The sequence below is a fragment of the Equus caballus genome, chromosome 1 (assembly GCF_041296265.1).
Source record: "Equus caballus isolate H_3958 breed thoroughbred chromosome 1, TB-T2T, whole genome shotgun sequence".
NCBI lineage: Eukaryota > Metazoa > Chordata > Mammalia > Perissodactyla > Equidae > Equus > Equus caballus.
The window spans coordinates 141,101,101-141,121,851 of record NC_091684.1 but is presented as its reverse complement, the minus strand read 5'-3'; the positions used below and the strand labels follow the sequence as shown (position 1 = coordinate 141,121,851).

Genomic DNA, 20,751 nt, shown 5'->3' with positions numbered 1-20,751 from the left:
GTGGTTAAGTTCGGCGGCCCAGGGTTTTGCCGGTTCGGATCCTGGGCGCGGACACAGCACTGCTCATCAAGCCATGCTGAGACGGCATCCTACATGCCACAACCAGAAGGACCCATAACTAAAAGTATGCAACTATGTACCAGGGGGCTTTAGGGAGAAAAAGGAAAAATAAAATCTTTACAGCAAGCCACAGAAGAGGGCAATGTTCCATCCAAAGGAAAGCAGCAAGAATGCCAAAGTATCAGGTATTGTTTTCAACCACTGGAGCCTTGAATCCTAACAAAGTGAGTTTTAGCTGAATTCTTAGCTAAAAATGAGCCAGGAGAGATTAAAACCAGACAAACCAAACAACCAAAATTAGCCAAGAAAGGTAAGACATTTTATTTTACATACAAAAAGGGTGCAAACTGAGTCCTTTCCTCCCCAAACTGGGGAAGAGGTATACTTAAAGTCACATTTGTGTTTTCCATGGTGCCCTAGGAAACGGGCTACTCTGAGATAACATATCAAGACCCATTTCCCGTTTTCTCCAAAGAAGGCTACTTCCTCTGCAGAAGAGTTTTTCTTAATGGTGTACAAATCTGTCTCCTGGAGGAATCATTTCAAATACACTTGAAATTGACATTCATGTTTAAAAATACTACAAGTTTCATTTTCACAGCTGAGCTTTATGACCAGTGCCAGGGTTTATGAAACATTATATATCTAAAACAAAAGGTAAAAAAAAGGAAAAGAAAAAAGGCATTTAACAATAATCAGACACATCCACACATTAAAAATAATTCCACAGCTGATTTATACATTATCTAGTCTTTAAAAATTGCAATCAACATCCCAACATCTTTTAAAAAGTACAATGGGCAAAGATTAAAGAAACAGACAAAATAATAACATAATAAATTAGAGCATGTAATACATCCAATGGGAATTGATGAATCAACATTATTTTCCATTCGGGGAGCTATAATATTTTTGGTTTTATCTCTATCTTTTCTGTTTACTCTTCTGCTTGATGAATGTGGCTCATTCCCAGAGCCAGTTTCCTGTGACACTAATTAAAGAAGCTCACTTGTTACGTGTTTACTTCCAAGAATATTCAGGAACACATGGTCCCAGCAGCCTGGGCCTTGAGTCTTTATGGAAGTGAAATGAACACAGATGAGCGCGCACACACACACACAGAAGCATATAAATGCAACCACACACACCCATCTGTAAATATATTTCCCCCTAAAGAAATGGCTCATCTTTCCTGAGACATTCCTAACAGATTGACAAGCCTCTTAAGAAAGCTTTTGGTGCGAGGGCTGGCCTGGGATTTGGTCTGGAGCTCAGGAAGAGGAACACTGAAAGCGTCTCACCTGCCTTGAACGGGATTTGTGGGGAAGGGGCAGTCAGGACAGCTGTCCTCTTGTGTTTGCTACTGGGATGGCTGCACTGCACCCCCATTTATCATGGATAATCCTCCGCTCTGAGACTTGGAAGGTGTTGATGGCACTGGAAAAATGATTGTGAGTAAAAGAAAAACAAAAGAAATTCTGTCCACAGAACTGAGGTTTCTTTATAACATCAAGTTTGGTAATCAAACTAGAAATCTATGCAGTGCGCACTCACTTGCTTCTTTGTAAGCTGATCTACACACACATACTGGAGTGGGCTTTCTGGCTGCCTGAGCAAATATGTCAACTACTACTGTCTATATCCAAGGAACCTACTTACTATTTTGAATACAATGAAGAAACCTATCCTTTTGCACTCAGTCACTTGCAAAAAGAGTTACGAAAAATGTTTTTAAGATGGCTTAGCTGTTAAAATTCTTCCAAGATTCCTTATTTGTGACTAAAACACTGCTCAAAACTCTGCAAAAGCTCAGAATGGCCATAGTTTCTTCTTTTTCTTACTCAGAAACAAAATCAACCCCCCACCCCAAAAACCAAGAAAACAAAACCATAGGAATCCCATTTTATTTCCTACCAACCCATCACGGGGAAGACTAGGAGTCACTGGCCATCACCCTCTAGATGGGACTTTCCCGGATCCCTGGAGTCGGTAAAAGGAAGAACCCCAGAGACAAGTGCCTGTTGCTCACATGGCCAATCCAGATGGGGTGCCTAGTTATCCTGGCTCCCTACGAGTTTTTGGAATTCATCTGCTCACCTTGGGGCAACGGTGGGGATGGTGGCAGTGGACTGGCAAAGGCAATGTTGGCTGTATGGCGCTGCAAGCTCCCAATCTGAGAAACTCTAGCCATAATGTGGCTCTGACACTGGAGATGATGTTGTCAGGGCAACTCATTGCGAATGGAAAGCTGGTTAAAATATGAAAATGGAAGTGACTGGGACACAGAAGGCCTGTGGACTTGGGAGAGATGCGTTAGAAGAAAGATCAAATTCCTTTGAGGAGATGCTTTCTTGGCTGCCATGGAAGTACTTATTTTTGAAAAATGCAGGCCATGCTTGCTCACTAGGAAGGGGAACAGGTTATATCCTTTGCATAAAAAAAGTTAAGGCTCTGATCTCTAGTAACCACTATGACATAACACTACCATCACTGCATACTTCTGAAATTGAAAGTGGTTACTACCACTGAGAATCAACACTGAATATGTACTACCCACGTACATTTTCAGTGAACTAAGTTGGAAGTTACTTTAGAGGTGATGGACACTTCTGGCTAATGGCAGGGGCTGCTAGGTACTTGGGAGTTCACTGAGAATAAACAGGCCATCAGCACTTCTACTGGAAACCTCAGGATCCTGCTGTCTCCTATTGTTCTGCATTCCAAAGTAAAATGGAGCTTTAACTAGAAGCCAACCTAGTCACCTGATGTGTACATTCCTAGACAGACCCAAAATAGCAGGGGAACGTTAATTAAGGCAGTCATGAAAGCACACTGGCACTGGCATGCTCCGCCCTCCCTCGCAGAGCAGTCTGGAGTGAGATCACTGGGAAAGGCCAAGGTATGCACAGCAAGTGATCAACCCTTACATGCTTAGACTGCACAGACACAAGTCATGTTCTGGTCACAAGGGAAGGACCTTTAAGCTTTGGCGCATACCTGGCCTGCCTGCCACAGGATGCAATTGCTCAGGATACAATGCCTGAAGGACTGCAGAGCTTTGGAGAACTCCTAATGGTATAACATTAAGGTTTTTTTTTTTTTGAGGAAGATTAGCCCTGAGCTAACATCTGCTGCCAATCCTCCTCTTTTTGCTGAGGAAGACTGGCCCTGAGCTAACATCTGTGCCCATCTTCCTCTACTTTATATGTGGAATGCCTACCACAGCATGGCTTGCCAAGCGGTGCCACGTCTGCACCTGGGATCCGAACCGGCAAACCCCGGGCTGCCTAAGCGGCACGTGCACACTTAACTGCTGCACCACCGAGCCGGCCCCTTAAGGTTTTTTTAATGAACAGATGCTGTTAGCACTTAATGGTAACTCAGAAACAATTGCATCAATCCCAAAGAAAAAGGTCCCTAGGCATCATGGTTGTGAAATGGAGAAAGCTCAAAAACTACAGAGTAAGTGGTTGTGGGTGGGTGGTGGTGAATGGAGCGCCCAACCCCAAGCACCTGGCTGAGGCACAGAACTAAGCGACTCCAGCAACGGGGCTGAGGAGGGAGCCCTGATGTGCTGGTGGGGAGGGAACTGATGGCCAAACTACTCCTGAGGTACTCCTTTTCTTTCTTCTTTTTTAATTTTAAGGATGATTACAAAAGAATCTCGCAGGGGTCTGGACCACCTTGGAGTGCCAATGGCCCTGCAAAGATCACCATTACCCTGCATGCCAGAGGGACCTGGGGCTCATAACCTTTGTTATGAAAATCCTATCTCTCATAAGAGATTTGTGGGGGGCAGAGAAGGATAACAGTGCATTAGGAAGGATCCCCCATAACTGCTCAGGTTCAACCCCTCAAGAGCTAGCCTTTAAAAACAATTTAAGACTGAGGGGCTGGCCCAGTGCATTAGTGGTTAAGTTTGTGCACTCTACTTCAGCAGCCCAGGGTTCGTGGGCCTGGGGATCCTGGGCATGGATCTACAGACCACTCATCAACCATGCTGTGGCAGCGTCCCACATACAAAATAGAAGGAAACTGGCAACAGATGTTAGCTCAGGGCCAATCTTCCTGACCAAAAAACCAAAAACAGAAAAACCAACAAAAAGCAAAAAAACTTAAGACCTGAAAAAAAAAGTCACAAACCCAGCTGCAAAGTGGGCTTGCCCTGTGGCCAAACTGGTCACTGCCTTTCCTATTTTGTGGAAGCAGGAGTGGGGAGGCACTTAGTGGGGTATGGAGTGCCAGGATGCTCCAGCCTTTGCCAGCATTTCCCTTTGCCCTCCTCTTGAGAGGCAAGGCTTTTTCTATATAGGGATTAGGAAGTTAAATTTTCTGTATGGGAAAGTAGAGTTGCCCAAATGCCAACTGAGAAACTATGTAAGGTTCAGTGATGATGCCTTAACCACTAGGTAATATCAAGGAAGCAAATCCCAATATTCAAAATCCTTGTGGGCAAGGGGTGTGACACCATCTCCCAGCCATTCTGTTTTGTATACAGGAAAGTTTCCTTTAAAGAAATGAAAAACTACAATCTTCACATCAGCTAAGCAGGTTTGAAACCAGGGAAGTAGTATTTCCTACCCAAGGCCCAATGGAACAGGCGAAGCCCAGTAACTCTGATCCATGCTACTGATGTTATTTCTGCTCCATGTAAGATACATGAAGGGACTTATTAGGAAATGCCAACGACCAGAAAGTATCCCCGCATCCTCCAGTCCAAAAGACAGCCCTACATCTCAAGCAAGAGGAAATGATTTTTGTGTTCCAAAACCCACCAGACTAAGCCACCAGCCATTGACCTCCATAGTTAGCTCTCTCTACTCCCAGATACAAGACCTTTCTCCTCTATCATATCTGGAATGAGAGGTGACTGGATAAGCCGCTGAACTCACATGAATATTGAACATGAGAAGATTAACTCCATACACTGATGACTTTTCAAGCGTGAATGAGGAACCAAGACCCTTCACAGTAGTATGTCATGTGACTACACCATGGGGGGAGGCGGAGAGTGTACTGGGAAGAACATGCTCTAGATACATGGCCATCGAGTCTGGAAGAAGTCAATATCCAATTGAGAACATAATTTTAGACTTTCATTTCAGTCTCCTTTCTCCTGGAATTTTCCAGCACCAACCAATCTTACCCTCCTGAGTCACTACAGCCCCATGTACTGAGACTCCCAAGTCTGCTGCTATGGACCTGCTGGGAGAAGATCTGCAGGTGCTTGGTTTCTGATAAGGCAGGCCAGCCCAAATGCTTTAACTCAGCAACTGGGGCAGACGGTACACCACATTTCCTGGCCCTGTAATGCCAAATCCTGAGGTTCCTCTGGCAGTTGGAAGGCAGGTTCACTTTCCTCCTCTTTTTGTCCACTAGTGGCAATATGGTGGTGGCTATTTCATCACTAATTTTGTCCCCAAGTCACTAAGGAAGTCACATGACTACCTATTTGGAAGTCCCTGGCAGTGGAGGAAACAAGGATTTCAGATTTTTCTTTTTAAGTATCTCCTTCTCTGGATGAACTCTCTCCTGTTCACAGTCTGGCTTGGCTGGCTCATCCCATGTGCTGGAGAGCTAGGTTGTCCAAACTGCAAGCTGATGAGGTCAAGAGGCTCTGGTAGGGACATTCTTCAGCAGCTGAGAAGATGAATGAAAATTCAAGTATGTTTCCTTGCCAACCTGAGTGTTCACTCAGAATGACACAGAGTTTGGCTTCTTCTCTTCTGGGTGCTGCAGACCCAATTCTTTCCAACTGAGAATGTCCTCTGGACCCATATTCTCACTGAATGGCTTGGCTGGCCCCATCTCCCTCGAAACAGAAAAAAGGGAAAACTCCCAATATAACCAGACACAATATGCATCTGCCATGTTTTTTGTTTAAAAAAAAAAAAAAACTAAAAGTGCAATAAAGTCAGTTTTTTTTCCTTTGCTCAGAACAATTTACATTGTCCTACTACCATCTGGAGAACAGAGTTCGCTTGTCAAGAAAGCTAAGAATGCCAACACATGGGGACAGTAGACTGCAGATTTCTCACAGCTTGTGTCCTACAGTGTAACTTCACGGGAGGGAGGGAGGGAGGGAGGGAGAACCTGCACCCCGTGGCCAGTGGGGGATGGAGGCTGCACAGGCACAGAGGACGAAGGAAGCACACTGCACACACCCGGCAGGTGGAGAAGGTTCTTCTCCAGTCCAGGTCCACCATCTTCCTCCTACCTTCTTGACCCACCCCCAGCCTCTTGAGCTCCTTCAGCAGACAAAGCCTTCAACTCACTAGCTTTTATGCTGGAAGGGGTTGAGGGCAGGGCAAGAAGCAGGAGTAAACTAAGGGGAGGGAAGAGAATAGGAGTCCTTGAGTTTTTGTGAATGACACCTTCACTGTAAACAATAGGAAGGAGAGTCAACCAGGCAGCCCCGAGGGCAAGCAGTGCGGGAGCAGCAGCTCTGGGACCTGCTCAGAGCCTTAGGCAGGTGGGGACAGCCACTGACCCACTGGGCCTTGGCTACCCCGCACTGGCTCCTTCTGGGGGCATCTGTTTTCTTTTTGGTTTGGATCTCCACCCTCCCCCACAGAGGAGTCCCTTCCAGCGAGAAATGGCAGGAGCTGCAGGTGCAATCAAGTCAGAGTCCCCAGGGCATGAGGACTGCTGGGAGGCACTGGTCACTTGTGGCGCTGAGCAGTCTTCTTCCTTTTTCTCTTAAAGAAACAGCAGCACCTGGAGCACAAGGAACATTGCAAGTCAGTGCGGGAGGCCTGTAGCTTCCAACAGACTTCTGCCTGCTTCTGCTTACTCCAGGGGGTAGAATTTTCCCCCTGGCACCCTCCCACAGGGCCACCCACCATCTACAGTGCACATACTGGAGGTAGTGGCTGTGTCCGCTATGAAGCCAAAGGAAACAGCTACTTCATTTCAATCCACAGCTATCAAACCTAATTATCAAAATGTTGCAGGCTAGGCAGGGCAAAAATATGCATTTTTGGAAGGACTATGAAGAAGGTGTACTTCCTAATCTAACAGCCAACCCAAATGCTTCACCTTTATCTAGAAACAAGGCTAGGGGTCCTCAGGGCTGCATAAGAATAACCTGAATTGTCTGCCCCTTGATACAGAGGGTAAAATTATTTAATGCAACTTCAGTCATCAGTGGGTAGGGAGGCTACAGTAAGGAAAACAAACCCCATGAAAAGTATATTTGGAACTCTAGGAGGATCTCAAGATGCTACTAATGAAGGATTAAGGATTCTATCCCCCATCCCCGCCTCCACCCAGCCCCCTGGAATAGGCAGGAGAAGCCCTGACTGTAATAAGAACTGTGAGCCCAGATCCCTGACTCAAATCAGCACGGCCCACTCTTCATTCAGAGAGAATCACTGCCCCAGCCAAGGAGCTGATCACCAGGAAGCATCTGGTTGCAGGGTCTTCCTCAACTCAGCTTCCTGAGACTGGTGCTGCTGTGCCAGACTGGGTTAAAGGACTGACTGTGTTTTGGGTGGCGGTTGGGGCCTGCTTCCTTCATAAGCTCTCCAACGGCTGCCTCCTGGGCAACAGCCACAGTTTTGGCACATGCTTAGGTCTGAGTATCCCCTCATTACTCCTGTCTTTGGAATAGGAAACACCTCTTGCTCAGGTAGTGACTAGTCCAGCAGGGGTGATGAGGGCTGTGGCATGGCTGGTGCAAAAGGTATCTCCTCTCCAGAAGCTGACACATAGGAAATGAGAAGGAAAGGGGCAGAAGGTGGTGGATGAGTCCAAGATGCCAGATGATGGAGGGGAGTAAAGTTGGAATTATACTCAGACTTCCTGGGCCCTTGAAAGAAAAGCTTATCTGAGAAAACTATCCTTGGGTCTCTTGCCTAATCCTTCTGGGTTTAATGCCAGGAATATTCATACGGAAATAAAGAACTGTTGCATACTTCTCATACCCCTAAGTTCTCCACTGTAGCTAGAATTCCCTCCTAAAAGTCAGACCCCTTGGTATTCCTACACCCAATGGACTAATTATTAAAAATTAGGAGAAAATTTCTTAGAATGCAGAAATAGACATTTACACAGACAATGATGGGCGTTAATCATATGTGAATGAATCAAACATGGGGATTTTGGAAACAAAAGCTTCTTAAGAGGGTCTTAAAAAAGATTTCCTAAGAGTATCATAGACATTTGTGAAATCCTATTAATGGGTAGGAATACAGTCACTAAACAAAGTGTCATGTGTATCTGGAGAGACTGAATGAATTCTTTTAAATAAAAATGACCAAAGCTTTTATTGTTTAAAACAGTTCTCAATGGAATCACTGGGGAAGGAGTCAAGGAAAAAAAAAGATCTTTTTCTGTACAGATGCTTTAGAAAACAGGCATTTTCCAAGTTGAATATCCTGAAATTAATATTAAACAAGGCAAACTAAATTTCGCGGGAGCAACGATATTTCAATAGAGTTACCGGATCCCTGTTAACCATGATTTTCAGAGGGATCACTAACATTTAAGCCAATTTCTATTCTTATTCTTTCCGGAGGATGCTAAGATGATGATTTTTATTTTTAAGTAGGGGCAATCATAAAAAAGTTTGAAACACCGTTTTGGTCCATTTCAAATGATACAACTTCTCTTTTACCTCCTCCAAGGCAAGTCCTAAGAGTTAATGTCTGCTTACAAGCATGTCATAACCTGATGTGCAATGCTGAATTCACCTAACTGGACATTGTGCGAGCTGTGGTTCAGAGCTCTTGATTAAGTTTTGCTAATTACTGTAGCTTAAACTTCAGCAGTAGCAGAAATTTTAAATAATTCTACCCACAAGAAAATAGGCCCCATAATCTGCTCTTCAACTCTTTGGTTTCTTGGTGACTACCAGCAAGAGGACCTGCTAAACTTGGTCAGACCCCAGACCAAACCCACTAAGTGACTCCATATAAATTATTCTCAGAAGAGAATAAAGACAAGTGATGAACCCTTCTTGTATCATGGGTTTCCTTCCAGTTGATTCTTTAATTGATGACCAAAAGTTTTTAACATGCTGGAGTCAGAATTGATCCAGTCGCCCTACTCACAAGCCAAGTGCTCTTCCCTCAGGCCTCTGAACCATTACCTCTTTCAGACTGTGTTCTTACTATGTCCTGGCTCTCTCCCTTCAGATATTCCTTTGCTATGCTTCTCTTCTTTGCTGTACTTGTACATTCTTCCCTGGTGCTAAACCTGGCTCAGGACCCACAATATCCATGAAGTCTTCCGTGACCACCCCTGTCCACAGTGACCTCTCGAGGGACAATAACCTAAGTGTCCTGGAGTACTACTTGTTCATTCAAGTATGTATGTCTTTTCTCTCCAACTAGATGGTATCTAAGCTCTTTGGGGCAGGCCCTGGGACCCTCTAAAGTTTCAAGCACAGAGCTGGATGAACACACAGTAGGCCCTGTATTTGCAGTCAGGATCATGTGACCGATGTCTCACAGGAAAAATCAGACCACAACAATGTCAGACTACACAGACACGTGTTTGCTAAATAAATAAGCCAAATGTACTCCTTGATATTGTAAGACTACAAATTCTATTTCCATAAAACCCAATTGTTATATTCAATACATTCCTATCCCTGGGGAAGCCCTGCAGGCAACTTGGCTCAGACAGGGTTCAGAAACAGATGCCCAAGTCAGTCACTGAAGACAAATAGAAACAAGGTAGTCACAGAATCTAGCAGGCTGTTATCACCATGTGACCCCATACATGCAGACAATGTGGGAGAGTTAAAATTCCATACTGCAATAGACCAACTAGCTTAGGAGCACCTGGAAGGTCAGAGGCAATGTCTGGGAAGAGAGCTGGGGAGGGGGCTCTGTCTTACAGCAAGAATGCGCCTTGTCAAACATGGATTCTTAATGGTTTCCCCTTCTATATACCTCATGTTGTTCCCAAGAATGCATTTAAGGAACCTTTCCAGGAGTGGAAAAGAGAGGCTCCAATATCTCATTGGTCAAGTCAGCCCTTCCGCACTATATTCTCTTATGGGGGGGGGGGGGGAGACAATAAAAAACACACACACAAAAAAACCCCAAATGACACCAACAAAATGTCCATCTCTCCCTCAAGGAGGAGCTCTCTTTTTTTGAGAGACTCATATCCTACAGATGAAGAACCAGCTGAATCAAAAAGAAAAGTCACAGATTTTTCCAAAGCAGGTTAGAGAACAAGCTGCAGAATGTGAGATTATCTGGCAACAAGTGTTCTTGGGGTTGTGGAGTAATCTAAACAACTGATATAGTAACCTTGTCCTCCTATCTCTGTCCCTCTCTGTCTGATAATATCTGATCGTATTAATTTGGGAAAAAATTCACTCAGCCAAAAATAAAGGGATAATTTTGGATGCTGTGGGATATTGTTTTGACAGGAGGAGTCAGCGATGAGGTGGGTTTGAAAGGAAAGAAGGAACAGATTAATTCTTGGGTACACGTCTGCCCCATCCCCACCTTGTGGATCTAGTTCCCCAGTCTGGGTGGTTATGTCACAAGGTGGCATATGGAAGCCATTCAGTGTTCCTAAGGCATTTTGTTTGGCTTTGCCAATCCCGGCCTAGTCTGGTCCGCTCCCCTAGCACGTGGACTGGAGAGAGGGACTCACCACAGGTTGAGCATTTTCAGGCAGCTACAGAGTGTGTAAAGAGAAAACACAGAAAGGAAGAGAGAAAGAGAGAGAGATTAGTTCACAGAGGTGAGATGGAAGCGACTCCCTGTGAGCCATGCAAACATGCAGAATGTGTCTGTGTTTAGTTTCTTCCTCTGTCAAGGTAGGGTGAGTAGGCCCAGGCCACTTGGTCCCCACACTAAAGTGAAGGTTGGGGGCAGGTGCCTGATAGACATCAAGGTGGGAGCTGGATCTCAGTGAGGGGTAAGGTAAAACAGAAAGAGTTGGTGGGAGCCCCAGGGTGGGCTTTCCTGGGCAATTTCCAGGAAGGAAGCAGGAGAAAGAGCAATGATCCTGCCTATAAGAATTCTCTTAAGCATCAAGGCCAAGCCATTTTGGTTCCCACATGAAATCTTACTGTGCAATTTGTTAAGCTAAGCTCCCAGCTATCCTGAGGGAAAGAGAAGTCCCTAGCGTGTCTGTAAGTCCAACGTGCCTGACTAAAGCAGCCAGCAGTTAGCTCTTCCTCTAGAGGGGGAAAAAAGGCTTAAGAGACACTGTACCTTATTAGGAGATGACTCAGAGGAAGAGGGTCACTGTTCTGGATTAAGGTATAATTGCCAGAGAAGGGCCTGAATCCCATATTCTTGTTAGTTTTCAGGGGAAATGAGGTCCACATTTGCTAAGTTATAGCTAAAGTCAGTGGATAACCAAAAATTCCTGTGTTCTTACCATAACAAAAATCAACTAAAAAGCTGCCTTGCCACACTACCCTTCCAATCATACTTAAATAAGGACTGTGTCCTGTAGCTAGAGAAAAAGGGAAGTTAAATGTTCATTTTGTATCTAGAATGAAAACCAAGACCCTGTTATTTCTCTCCTCTTTTACACAAAACAAGCTGAGTGGGAACCCCAAATCAAAAGCTTGTAAGTGAAGGTGTCATACAGTCTCCCCAGTCCTGAGGTGAATCTTAACATAGGCAACAGCCCCTTTTTCCCACAAGCAGGCTGCATGGACAAATAGCATCACAGCTGCGTGCAACGAGGGGTTGTTTGGGATGCCTTGTGCTTCTCTAGCTGTGACTTCTTCCCATGAAAATGATCAAGCAGGTGGACACATGGCTTCTCCCCCCTCCCGCCCATACACATAGAAAGCCAAAAAGAAAAACACATGGCTGCGCCCTGACAGTTCCCTGGGCAAGGTGGACTGGTAGCTCATGAAATCACTAGGGAAATCAGAACACAAAATGCCCTAAACTATAAGCTTTTGGATGAAATTTGGTCAAATATAATTGTTCCCTTCTGGTTTCTACATAGTTCAGAAGGCCCCAACCTGGAACTGGTGGCAAAGAGGCACAGTGATCCTTTTTGCTAAATGGGGAGACTTTAAACTCTCTTTACATCCTAGAGTTTAGATTATACCAGGACAGAATATACCAGATTGAAATCTCTTCGCGTGAATGGCCCCCTTTCTCATACACAGGACACAAACACCACAATCACAAACATGATTAGCATTTACCACATACACATTTACCAAGTGAAATGAAACGAATGGGTTCAAAAGATAAATCTGTATAGGGCATATTGTAAAACTAAAGCCCATTTAATCTTGGTATTCAAAATACACTATGAAATCCAGAACTAAACTTCTAGGCTTCAAAGTAATAGCTACAACAGTGACTTGGGAATGCGGCGTGGGTGGGAATGGGTATAGCCATCTTTCAAGCCCAGACAAGATTTGGATCAGACCACAGCAAGTGCAGTGGTTCCCAACCTTGGCTACACATTCGAATCACCTGAGCTTCAAAAATTCTTGATGCTCAAGCCATATCCCAGATGAATTAAACCAGTATCTCTAAGGCCAGGATTCAGGCATTTGTATTTTCTAACATGCCCCGAGTGACTCCAGAGTGCAGCCAAGGTTGAGAACCCAGAGGGCAGGAGTACTACATTGTTTATTTGAGAGAATGCAGTTTTGTCAGGGAAACTGAAAAACTGTGAGTACCATTAAAATCTCCAAAGTCCCTGAGAATAGGGAGCACGCTTCCTTACTAAAAATGGTCTCTTCCTGGCATTAAAAACTCCCTCTGCCCTCGTTATGTACCAGGGCCTTATATAAACCATGAGAGGAGCATCTGAAGCTGCTTAGCAGAGTTAGCAGACTCGACAGGAGAGAGTCCAAGTCATCCCTTCTATCTTTTGTTTTTTATCTACTGAGTATGAATCCTTAAGTCTGGGCTTTCCAAGGAAAGGACCTTTTAAAAGCAAAGTGAGCTCATCACATAGATGGGCAGCAGAGCAGGGGAGTGAGCATGGGGGACAATCATACAAAGTGTATTTGGAAGGAAGGAGAATGCAGGTCTAGATTGGCCTCTCACCACCTTATACCCAGAGGTGTAAGCATGTTCTGGCTTGTATTTAGGCTATTTGGGGACTCAAGAGACCTCTTAGGGCACAATATCCCTAGAAATATGTTGCCTGATTGTGAGAATAAGATACTGCCATAGCCTGCATGTTCTCAAAGGGTTTATAAGAAGGGTCATCCATGTTAGGCTTGGCAGCAGTTAGTGACTTGCAAAGGACTTCTCTCTCCCTACCTCATGTATTCTTGGAGTTTAAATCTGGATCTGAATTTGGGATGGGGCAAAAAGGGAAAGAAGTAACAGAAATGCTGCTTTTGCAGCAGAATTGACAGTAATTTCACCTTCCACCCCATATTCTAAGAGTTTAAACACAGACCATGCAGAGAGCACCAAGGGACTGGTGGTATGGGCAGGGCAAGACATTCACATGCAAGAGAAGCAGAAAGGGAGTAAGGAACCTCCTCACTCTCTTGGGATTCCTGTGAATTCCTTTCCTACCCAAGACTCTTTCACTCACAGGTGCAGAGACTATTTTTCTTGCCTGACTCATCTAAATTTCTCTGAATCCAGAATCATTCAAGTGAACAAAAAATGGCCCTAAAATCCTTGCTCCAGGAATATATACTCAGAGTGGCTGGCCAAGAACTAGAAATCTAACGCTATTTGGCATGGCCTAGGGTTTATCTAGATAAGTAGATTTTTCTCTGTGTCCCATAGGGAGCAAGAAGCTCCAGGGCCCCAAGAAGCTCCTGATTACCATGTGCTGTAGCTCTTATATCACGACTCTTTTAGTTCACTATACCTTTTGCTCCATGTGGACTAGAAAAATGTGATTGTCCTCCCAGAAATCACAGCTAAAGAAAGGCAGCAGCAGCCTTAAGGCACCATGCAAAAAATAAAATGGTCAAAGTAAGAAAGCTGTGGACACAAGCATGAGGAATCCAGTCTGAGATGAACAGCACACAGAAGAGACAGAGAAAATATTTTTCAACCTATGACTCAAGAGCCCCCTTGAAAGATGAACGTACTTAGCTTCCTCCACTACCTCCACCTCGGCATGAGCTGTGATTGGTGCATTGGAGTGCGCTCCTGTGGGGTCATCGACATTCAGCTCTCCATTGGTTGAGCTAACCACCTGAAACAGAAAGACAGAGTGTGACAGACACCATGGCAGTAGGAGCCTCCTGCCAGCGCCAGACAGGGTCTCTAAGGGAGATCCGGTCTCTAGCTTAGGTTCTAGATAGGCAGTGTCTAGAATGTTTGTTTTCCTGGGTTGAAGGGCCAATTGTCCTAATTTAGGGAAGGTTCCCAGACTCATATCATGGGAAAACACAAAATTCAGTGATGTAATCATAGACTGATGATAAAAACTTCCACACTGAACGCCTGCTCTGTGTCAGGCACTCTGCTACGTTGTGTGTGTGTGTGTGTAAATTTAATCCTCACAAAAATCTTATGAAATAGGACATATTACTCTCTATAATTCTACTCCTCTCAGTTTGTTATGCCATAATTATATATAGACTCAGTGACGATGTTAAAAAAATCCTAAAAAGGAAATAAATACTGGGTATCAGAAACTATAAGCAATCACTTTCCTTCAGAAATTTCTTCATGGCTTTGACCATTGATTTGAAGTTACTCAAATAACAAGACTGCCACATCCTCTCTGGTAAGAGTGCAGACGGTAAGGAAACACTTTCCCTTGGAAGACCAGTCTTATTTCAACAATCTTTATTTCAGGTTCAGTGTCATCCCATTTCTCACTGATGGTCCCCGAACTGTAACTGAAGGCTCTCACTCCTGTCATCTGGTTAATGTGGACCCGATCAGGCTTCTCTTGCTTGTGCAGCTGCTTCTGCCACCTGGTTTCATTTCCAGCACACGATTCCTGTTTATGTGGGTGCTGGGGAGTGGGAAAAGGGACCCCGCTGGACAAACCACTCTGCTGTTAAAGACCTTGGCTGAAACACGGGAGAGAACCACAAAATAGGATAAATGGTTCAGATATCATATGCTCTTGGGTAAGTAACTTCATTTATTTGAGACTCTTTCTTACAGGATGATGTGAGAATTACACAAAAAAATGTATGAAACAGTGTCTAGTATAATACACGGAACATAATAATGGAGGCAGCAGAGAACAGTAAATAAGAAGTGGGATCTAGGCTTAGTCACCCATGTTTGAACCCTAGCTCCATCACTTACTTGCTGTGGGTCCTTGGGCAAGACCTCAACCTTTCTATGCCTGAACTTCCTAACCTGTAAAATGGGGAAACAATGCTGCTTACCTAAGTGGGTTACTGTGCAGAAAATCCACAAAAAGTACTTTAGCCTAATGCTATGGTACGTGGTAATGGCTGAATAAATGTTCAGATTACTGTTATTCTCCCACCAAAAATCTTTATTGTTATCTCCCTCTAGATCTGGGGTCCTCATCAGCAGTTAATTCACAAAAATATCCTGCATAGTCATAAAGAGGAAGGTGGGAGGAAATATTAATATAAGGAGTCTTTGGGGATATTTATTCAAAGAGAAAAGGGCAGACAAGGTGAATACTGCTTACTAGTAGTGTATGCCAACCATTATTTCTAAACCAGAAATATTTATTGTTCTTATTAATAATACATTCTTCAACAAAAATTTAAACAATGATGTACAGTTAGTCAAAGAAAACTATGTTAAATTTGGACTTACCCAAGAGAGACCCAAATTTCTGCTAGTGATCAAATTTAGCATCTCTTGATTAATGGAACCACCTGACCTTATTTATCTCCAGACATAATATAATAACTACTATATAACATTATCTATGTAGTATTCTTGCCCCCATCCCCCAAAAAAGTTTTATCTGAATCTAAGTAATTACAGAAAAAAATAGACAAATCCAAATTCTGGGACATTCTATAGGACAATAAGCCTGGACTCTTCAAAAAAGGCATATTTAAAAAAATTTTTTTTTCTTTTAAAACAGGGGTGACTGTTATAGATTAAAAGTTTAAGAGATTGAAAGAGACTGAAGAGGCATAACAATTAAATGCAATGTGTGAACCTTGATTAGATCCTGAACACTATAAAATTAATTTTGGGGACAATGGGGGAAATGTGATATGTACAGTACATTAGATATTAAAGAATTATTATTAATTTTCTTAGATATGACAATAGTGTTGCTCGTTACATGAGAGAATGTCTTTGTTCTTAGGAGATGCAGGCTGAAATATTTTGGGATAAAGTGTAATGATGACTGCAACTTACTTTCAAATAGTTTAGCAACCCTCCTCCCCCCCAACCAAACTCAAACACAGAGTTAAAGCAAATACAACAAAATCTTAATAATTCCTTAATTTAGGTTAAGGATATATACAGGTTCATTGCAAACCTCCCTCCCCGACTTTTCTGTAGATTCGAAAATTTCAAAATAAAAAGTTGAGGAAAAAACCAGCAAAAATAAAAAGTAGAGGAGAAGGGCTGGCCCCGTGACCGAGTGGTTAAGTTCGCATGCTCCACTTCGGTGGCCCAGGGTTTTGCCAGTTCAGATCCTGGGCATGGACACAGCACCGCTCATCAGGCCACGCTGAGGTGGCGTCCCACATGCCACAACTAGAAGGACCTACAACTAAAATATATAACTATGTACTGGGGGATTTGGGGAGAAAAAGAAGGAAAAAAGAAAAAAGATTGGCAACAGTCGTTAGCTCAGGTGCCAAGCTTTAAAAAAAAAAAAAAAGTTGAGAAAAAAACAGCAAAAGTAAAAAGTGGAGGAGAGAGGGTTTACAGATTGGAGAACCACAGCTCCTCACACTAATGCTGTCTTGTTGCTTTCCTCAGCCTACATTTGCTTCTTGTGGGCGTATTCTGGCTTCACACTAGTGATAATGCCAGTAAGTTCATTCTGTGGGCTCAAGGGTTAAAAGAAAAATCATAGTAAGTTTCTTAACATGAACAATGTAGGAACTAGACAAGATGGTAAACAAAATGCCTTGGCCTCTACTGACACAAACAAAGCAGGAGTAAGCATCGCTGCTGCGAGTTACCTGGTGACTTCGGGTCACACTCTAATTTCTCCCTGCTATGAATTGCCGCGTGGCCTGCAAGCAATGCCCATAGACAATCTAAGGAAGAAGAGGTTATCCCCATTTTACAGACCAGACATCTCGTCTGTATCAATGCGTATCTAGTTTCAAACGAATCAGGCACAAATGGAAACCTTAAACTCAACTGCATGTAATATATTTGGGAATCAATGGCTACTAACCTGGCCCTTCAGAGCATCCACTTAATTATTTCAGGTTGGAGGCACAGTTTGTCAAACCACTGAACTGCAGCTTCGATGTGCAGTGGAGCAAACACTAGTGTAGGGGACTGACGAGCCGGATTCCAGATCTGCCTCTACCATCAACATCCTCTGTGAGCTCCAATTTCTAACTCTGTAAGACTAGGCTACATAAGACTAGACCAATGACCTTGGTGCTATCTACCTCATAGTTACATACGATGATGTCTAGGAAAGAAATGTGAAAAACTGTAAAGAAACTCTATGAATGTAATGAATTATTAGTATTTTAAACAATATCATTTTTGTACTTTTTCTATGAAATTTTTAAGTAAAACATCACTAACAAATAAGCTATTTGTGTACCTGAAATACTGACATTTATTTTGCTGTAATCACTATTAAAACTAATCCTACATTCCTCTGACTATATTACACAGAACCAAAGTAATTAATATTTTATTTTATTTTATTTACTTATTTATTTATTTTTTTGAGGAAGATTAAGCCCTGAGCTAACTACTGCCAGTCCTCCTCTTTTTGCTGAGGAAGCCTGGCCCTGAGCTAACATCTGTGCCCATCTTCCTCTACTTTATATGTGGGACACCTGCCACAGCATGGCTTGCCAAGCGGTGCCATGTCCGCACCCAGGATCCGAACCAGCGAACCCTGGGCCACCAAGAAGCGGAACGTGCACACTTAACCAGTGCACTACCGGGCCAGCCCCAGTAATTAATATTTTATATGAATAGCCATGAAAGAGACTAAGGTGAAGCATTATTCTGAACTTACTCCTTAATACTGGTAACATCCCTTTTAAGAATCTCAAAAATTTGAGTTCATTAGTCCCATTTTCAAAATGTTACTGTGAAGAAAAATCAGAGCTGTGTACCAAAGGAAGCAGTACTTGAGCTGATAATCAACATTTCAATCCTACTTTTCACAACTAATATATTTGGTAATTCTCTACTTTAGCTTCCCTATCTATAAAATGGGTATAATACTGACCTCAACAAGAGTTGTAAATAATTAAAAATTATAAAGATTTGAGGAAAGCAAATATTAGCTAAAAGTTAAAAGTCGTTCTTAAGTCTTATGCTCTTGCCTGGAGATTTCTAGATATTTCCTATACGTTTTAATTTGAACAACTTTAGAGTCATCTTTTTGAAAGAGAAAAACATACTGTCTTCTTGAATTTAGGCCTTCCACGTATGGAAGATCTGTGGAAATACTGGAAGGATGGGAACCAAAGGGGGTCTTGCCCATTAAAAAGGCTGGAATGGGAGTGTCCATGCGGCTTATCAGAGCAAACTCTATCAGGTCATTTCGGCATTCTGCACGCCACTCTTCCAGGCTAGGCCAAGCATACTTTGACCGCATTCTCTTTGGGAAGTGAGACAACTCAGGAATATGTGGGCATCTGTTGTGCTACAAAGGAACTGCTAATTTGGTTTGCAAAAAGCATAGCCTTTATGAGTTTACAAAAATTGGTGCTAAAATCAACGAGGAAGATGTAGTGAGAAGCAGCAGAGCTTAATATGGTATTAGGGAAACGGCACAATTGCCTATTCTCTATCCAAGTGTCAAGGAAGCTGGCAGAACTTAGTTTAGAGAGAGTAAAGGGAGGCTGCATTTTTCTTTCTTTTTTAAATATTGGCCCTGAGCTAACATCTTCCACCAATCTTCCTCTTTTTTTGTTCTTCTCCCCAAAGCCCCCAAGTACATAGTTGTATACTCTAGTTGTTGGTCCTTCTAGTTTAACTATGTGGGATGCCACCTCAGCATGGCTTGATGAGTTGTGCTGGGTCTGCGCCCAGGATCTGAACCGGTGAAACCCTGGGCCGCCCAAGCAGAGTGCTCAAACTTAACCACTCGGCCACAGAGCTGGCCCCTGGGAGGCTGCATTTTTCAAAAGTGCTGCCAGAAACTCTAAGTGACTCCAATTCTAATCTAAAGACAACCTCTCACAGTGGACAATAGGAAACACTGTCCAAATGAGCACCCATGTTCCAGGAACACAAATCTAGTAACCTAAACTGTTCAGAAACACTTGACTATGTGGTGTTTCCTTTTTAAAACTGTCTTTGTTTTTTTCTCTAATTACAAGGTAAGCATGTTTATTGTAAGAAATAAAATTAGAACATTAAAAAAGATAACATAAAAAGTGCAAGCTTCCAGTGACATCATCACAGGGAAGTAAGTAGCTAGTGGGAAATTTGGTGTATATTCCTTGACAATAAGTATACGCAAAGTATTTACGTACAAGGACAAACAGTAACTATTTTAGGTTTTGTGAGCTAGAGAGTCTGTGCTGAAACTATTCATGTAATATGTAAACAAATGAGTGTGGTTGTATTTCAATAAAACTTTATTTACAAAAACAGGCAGAAAGTGGGATTTGGCCCATTGGTTGTATTTGCCCAACCCTACTCTACACTGTTTCTTTTTTTCCCCTGCATACACTAACGAGTGTGTGTGTGTGTATTCTCCTTTATATATATTTTTTCATACATATGTGAAAATAAATAAATCAGGGCCAATTTTACTCATTGTTTTACCACTTACTTTTTCCACAATACATCTTGGACATTTTCCATACTGCCCAGAGATTTCTCTCTCCCCACCATATGGAAGTATTGTATTTGTTTAGTTAATGCTGAACAGATGAACATTTAGTTGGCTCTCATTTTTGGGGATTAGAAACCAGCCAGCAATAAACATTCTAGAACTGCAGTGTCTAATACAGTAGCTGCTAGCCACATGTGGCTACTGAGCCTTACAATGTGGCTAGTCCAAATTGAAATGTTCTGTAAGTGTGACACACACACTAGATTTCAAAGACTTAGTAAAAAATAAATAAATAAATAAGGTAAAATACTCAATATTTTTAATATTGATTTTGTGTTGAACTATTTTAGATATACTGAGTTAAATATATTATCAAAGTTAGTTTTACCCGTTTTTTTACTTCTTTAACGTGATTACTACAAAATTTAAAATTACAAATGTGACATATATCTTTTAACAGCATTGTTCTAGAACATATATCTTTAGTATCTGTGCATTATCTGAAACTGGATTCACTGGATCAAAAAGCATAGATATTTAGGATTTTAACAGATATTCCCAAATTACCCTCCAAAATAGCTGTAATTCACATTTCAACAATAGTAGATGGATAGGCTATTACTAAACTTACAAAGTTTAGCAAATGTGATAGACAAAAACTGACGTGTACATATTTAGGTTTTATTTTTATCAGAGTTATATAAGCACACTGTGTAAAGAATCAAAATATTTTTACATGGATTGTTAAGGAAAACAGCAGTCTCTCTCCTTTGCTCCACCCTTTCCCCTTCCTTTATAGCTGATTCCTTTGTTTTCTACCTCCCCATCTCGAATAACATGCATCTTGAGTCATCATTTTTG

General features: G+C 42.6%; 1 protein-coding gene across 37 annotated transcripts in view; it reads right to left on the bottom strand.

The window, feature by feature from the left end:
* Positions 1-357: 357 nt before the first annotated feature.
* CSNK1G1 (casein kinase 1 gamma 1) overlaps positions 358-20,751 on the bottom strand; it is a 189,430-nt gene continuing 169,036 nt past the window's right edge. For 15 of the 37 annotated variants that reach the window (XR_011425775.1, XR_011425783.1, XR_011425785.1 and 12 more), the window contains one exon: positions 14,766-15,010. Coding sequence is in view for 25 of the 37 variants with exons in the window: in XM_070234745.1 (XP_070090846.1) it covers positions 14,942-15,010 (69 nt within the window). In the remaining 12 variants the exon portion in view is untranslated. Of the gene's footprint in view, positions 6,778-10,677; positions 10,702-14,074; positions 14,182-14,765; positions 15,011-20,751 lie in introns of those variants that run through there. The other 22 variants (XM_070234760.1, XM_070234717.1, XM_070234836.1 and 19 more) reach the window with 7 other exon arrangements.